The sequence below is a fragment of the Buceros rhinoceros genome, unplaced genomic scaffold (genome assembly GCF_000710305.1).
Source record: "Buceros rhinoceros silvestris isolate BGI_N320 unplaced genomic scaffold, ASM71030v1 scaffold7423, whole genome shotgun sequence".
In the NCBI taxonomy this organism is placed as follows: domain Eukaryota; kingdom Metazoa; phylum Chordata; class Aves; order Bucerotiformes; family Bucerotidae; genus Buceros; species Buceros rhinoceros.
The window spans coordinates 34,468-39,474 of record NW_010405341.1 but is presented as its reverse complement, the minus strand read 5'-3'; the positions used below and the strand labels follow the sequence as shown (position 1 = coordinate 39,474).

The following is a 5,007-nucleotide window of genomic DNA, read 5'->3' as shown; positions in this document are numbered from 1 at the left end:
GACCAAGACCCCATGTCCTGACTCCTTTCCTATTTCCCTCGCAGCATGATGGAGTATTCGCTGGACGGACACAACGTGAGCTTGTCTGCGATCCGCACTGTCCGGGTCCTTCGGCCACTACGAGCCATTAACAGGGTCCCAAGTAAGTAACGCCGTCACTGGCACCGCAGCCCCGCTGCCGGGCTGGCCACTGCCCCTCGGGCTCAGCTCCCCGGGAAAACCAGGGGGTGACAGCCACCCCAGCTGGCTGGCCGCGTGCTGAGCTGGGCAGCAGTGGTCTACTTGCCCGCCGCTGAGAGCTGCCTCATTTATTTCAATTTTTAATGGCAAGTTAGAGGTCATTTATTATGATTATTGGTGTTAGTAAAGGGCAAGGGAGTAGATTTTATACCCGGGGTGCCAATTTTTCATGGCTTTTTTCCAACGGTTTTGTGAACTCTCTGAGGCAAGTAACTCTCTGCTCCTGGTGCAAAGTAAATAACAAAGTTACACTGAAGAAAGGGGAAAGGTCAGTTCGAAGAACGATCTTCTTGCCCTGGATGGGTTTATTTTCCCCTCACAGCTATTTAAGGTCTCTCTGTTTCTTTGTGTTCAGGATTAGAAGCGCAGCAGCCTCCGTTGCTGGTAAAATACCACAAAGGGTTTGCTGTCACGTAGAACAAAATCGGGTTCATCCATGATAGAAAGTTCAAGTGGCCCCTAAATCCATTTTCAAGTGGCTTCAGCTGCTTGTCTTCTAAATCCAATTTGAAAGACAAACCAACAAGTAGAAATGATTTCCTGCCGGAATCAGCCGTCTGCTGAGCAACCCTTTGCAAGACACTAATTTCAGAGCACTTTCAGCATTTTTTAACCAAAATCCGCTCATTTTTAAATGCCACAGCATTGTATGGAAATTATAGAGGTTCGGTGAGAAAAAAGAAGTGCATTTCCCGTTCATTTTACAAGCCCATTTGAATGGTGCAGCCCCGCCAGTCCTCACCCAACATCCTGCCTGGATTAATTGTCCCTCATGTCGGCACATCTAGGAACAGCAAACCAAACTCCCCCAGACGGGTTTCAGTTCCAGCACCTTGGATGAACATGCAAGGGAACAGATGGATGTTTACACACAGCTCAAATTCTTCATCATTTTTCTTTAATAAAAAAAAAATGAAAATCTGTAAATTCAACAGTGACATCATTAGAAGTTAAAAACCAGGCAAAAAAGAAACGAGCGGCTAAAAAGGAACACGAAACCCTCCGGAGCTTTGTTTTCCTGAGGAGGTTTTTGTTACCAGGGTTTCAGAGCAGCCCGAAAGCACAACACAAAGTTTTCCTCTGGGGTTTTGAGTGCGGTGGCTCCGTGGCCTCGGTGAGACAGGGAGTGGCAGAGGGACACTGGCACGGAGCCCCGCCAAGCTTTCAGGCTGGAGTGAGGATTAGGCTCACTCTGTGGTTATTTAAATCCACAAAGCTGGTGAAATAGTGGGATTCAGCCGGGCTGAGAGCTGAAGCCGGGGGAGTCTGAGGATTTACATACCCACTAAACCAAGTCCCAGGGACCAAACGCCTCCAAGTTTAGGTGAAATTTGGATCAGGGTCCAGCCTTGTTTATCTTCCTCATGAGCCTGATGCTGCAGCTCTGAAGGAAGCTCTCTGCTGCTACACTTGCCACTTGGATTTTTAAAATTCTTTTTCAAAAGACAGGCAATAGAAAATATTCATTTTTTTGTTAATAGTATGTGGGATTAAATGCACAGAGCTCCATCCGTGTGTGGGGTTGGGTTGCCCTCCTGTCGAGCAGCTCGACTGGTCTCACAGCACTAGCAGAGTCTTGAACAAGTGCCAGGGCAGGATTAGTATTCTTAGAAATATCTCAGTTCCTGGAGGGCAGATAATCACAGACATTACTTGTTTATGAGGCACTAACTCCATCCACGTTTACCATCGGTACTTTTACTGTCTCAGGCTGCTATAACCAGGGTCTGTGCAGAATGGATAGCAACAACCCTCTATTTTGCTGTAGTTTTGCAGTTTCCGGTAATAAGAGAGTTACATTTCTAGCCTTTCATCCACGGGTTGCTACAGCTTAGCCGGGGGATTGCACTGGATGTCCACCGCCTCCCAGCCTGCAGCACAGCAGCGGGTCCTGCTCAGCCCCATCCACGCCGTCCCCAGCGCTGGGACAGCCACGCTCCCCCGGGCACCGCGATGCTGGCGGGAGCAGGGTGCTCAGCTCAAAAGGGCGTCGAGCACATACAGATCCCAGCCGGGTCAGAAGAGCCGAGGCAGTGTTCAGTCGCAGCCCAGGGGAAGCCTGGACCCAGGAGGAATAGCCTGGCAGATTGTCCCTGCGATTCCTGGGCGCTTTGCTGGGTTCCAGCCAGTGCTGTTAGCTCTTCGCTTCCAGGCACCATAAATTCACCCACAAGATGATTTCAGTTTTATTTTATTTGTTAAGAAAAGAAAGGAGAACCCCAGCCAATAAAAACATCATCTCTATTAGAAAATATTCCTTGAAAATGACTGGAAAAATACAATTCCTGCAATTTATGTGCTTGGCAGGGACTGTAGTTAGGATGGGGTTTTTTTATAGTAGTGGTCACTGCTTTTTCAAATCCATTTCACTGCTTTATTTTTATTTTTCTACTATGTGGCTTAAACCAGGCATCGCATGGAGTGGGAACGAAAAGCCATCCGGATCCTCGTTTCAGCCTAACCAATGCTCGTGCCCTTTTCCCATGGCACACTTGACATTCTGCTGAGAGCCCAGAGCACCCTTAGCGGAGAGAGAACAGATGGATTCAATCTCCACAATGGTGCCACTAAACAACCCAAAATACTGAAAGCAGCGAGCAGAAAAAAAGTCGTCTGGCACAGGGAGATAAATTTTAACCATTTTTGGAAAAAAAAAGAACGGGTTTATTAGTGAGAATCGGGCGGGGGGAAAGAAGAAAAGCCCGGCATCGTCTTTCCTGACGAGGAACTGAGTCTTTTTTGCTCTTCCAAAGACAGATTTGCGAGGGGAGTCCAAGGGCAGTGCTGTGGGATGTGCTCCTGAGGGGCTTACAATGACAGCACGCGTTGGGAACGTTACGGAATCAACCCCCCATTCGCCTCCAGCTCTGGGTTTCCGCCTGCGCTTGGAGCAGAGGCCAGTGTCCCCGTGGCTGGCACCAATGCTCTGGTTGTAGGGGACGGCAGGGACACTGGCCAGCATCCCACACCACCCGTGGTGCCAACACATGGCTGCCAGCACCGTGTCCCTTCCCTGTGGGGTGGCGTTGACGCCGGGGCACCACGGGATGGGGTTTGGAGGGCAGCCAGCCGGGCTGGCACGGGACTGGGCGGCAGGATTGCGGCGTCTCCGGAGAGGCATCCGCTCCCGGCGCCAGCACTGGGGAGCAATGCCAGAGCCAAGATGCAAGTGGGCATGGAGACCTTGAAAGGCTCTTGCCCTGGGATGCAGAGGTTATTACTCACACCTAATGATTTATTAGCGCAGACTTCTTGGCTGGGGCCGTTTATCCACTTGTGCTGTGCTGACAAGGTAATGGCAGCTCTGGCCCTGCTTGGCTGGGTTGCATTTCCGCTGGCAGAACGACGTGAGGAGGCGGATAAAGCGGTGTGATGGGGCTGCGGCTCCTGCTAGCTCTGCCTGCCGTCACCTGGGAGGTGCTGGCTGGGACAAGTGCTGCTCTCCTGGAGACCCTGCTCCTCCCAGCACCCATCCCTGGGGTCTACTGATGCCAGGCTACAGCCCAGCTTCATCACTTGATTAGCAGGAGAGGCATCAGTGTGACCTGGGAGCTGGCTGGGGGAAAAAGCCAATGTGGAAACTGGTGGAGGAAGAGAGATGGTGTCAGTGTGGATGCCATTCTCTGTTAAAACTGATGGATGACTGATGGAGAGCAGCATCCTGCTAGGGGAAATGGAGGGAGAAAAGCTCCGCACAGGCAGGCGGGAAAAGGTGTTTCCAGAGAAGAATTTTAGTGGGATAAAAAGCCTCTGAGGGTGGCAGTGTCACCTTTCCCAGCCGCCAGGCCATAAACTTGAGCCCTGCGCTCTGCAGAGGGCCAGGTTCCCGAGGCTCGGTTTCTGGTTTGATTCTTTTCTATAATTCAGCATTTGCCTTTGTCTCTTCCCCTTTTCATTAGTTCTTCTCTCATCAATTATCGGGTGTTGAAATGATGGCTGCCTGGTGTCTCGGAGGTTCTTTTAACCTCTATTGAGCTGCTGACCTCTAGTCGTTATTCCCTTTTTATTCCTGTTTTATCCTTGAGTTTGAAGGTGCCCTGACACGTCAGTCGGGGCGAGGTGCCAGCCCAGTCCCTGTCTCCTTGCCCAGTCTCCCTGGGCAGCGACGCTGGGAGATGGAGATGCAAGGGTTAGCTGAGGCTCTTGCCAGGTTGACTCCTTCCTCAATGTTCTTATTCAAGATGAAAGATCTTGCACAGAAATCAGCAGTCCCCCGGCAGCAAAGGTGCTGGGAGAGCCCCTGCTCTGCACTCAGGGTCAGAGAGGTGCGGGACTGGGGCGATCTCACGGCAGCCTGCGCAGGAGGAGGGGAAGGGACCAAAGCTGAGAGCTTTGCTTAGAGGAAGAAACATTTACGTCCTGCTCTCCCCCCTAAAAAAAGTCAAAATCTCCCCTGCGTGCCCTGCTTGGCACTCGTGTGGCCAGCGAGCAGAGGAGCCCTCTGGCCCTCACAGAGAGGGCCCAGAGAGCGGCCACAGCCATCACCCTATGCAAGGCTCTGTGTTGCCTGAGGGAAGAGTTTGTGCGATTCACGGGAGATGTTCAATACATTCAGAAATACATACTGTGACAATTCCTCGGGAAGGTGATGGTTCGGGGGTGTTTCTCCAGGAAAGGCTGTCTGGCAGCTTTGCCCATGTGTGCCAGTTGTTGAGTGCCATGTTACTGAAAATCCCACCCTTACACCAGCCCTTTGGAGACACGCCATTGGATCCCATGTGCCGCTAAGCCTTGGGCACTCTTTACCTTCTTTTTTGGCCTGAAGGT

At 51.4% G+C, this 5,007-nt stretch overlaps 1 protein-coding gene across 1 annotated transcript in view; it reads left to right on the top strand.

The window, feature by feature from the left end:
• The window catches only part of LOC104491294 (voltage-dependent T-type calcium channel subunit alpha-1H-like), a gene marked incomplete at both ends in the record, with an annotated part of 41,465 nt that overhangs the window by 7,668 nt on the left and 28,790 nt on the right, over positions 1 to 5,007 (top strand). The window contains one exon of the mRNA XM_010133681.1: positions 45 to 142. Within this exon, the coding sequence (XP_010131983.1) occupies positions 45 to 142 (98 nt within the window). The remainder of the gene's footprint in view (positions 1 to 44; positions 143 to 5,007) is intronic.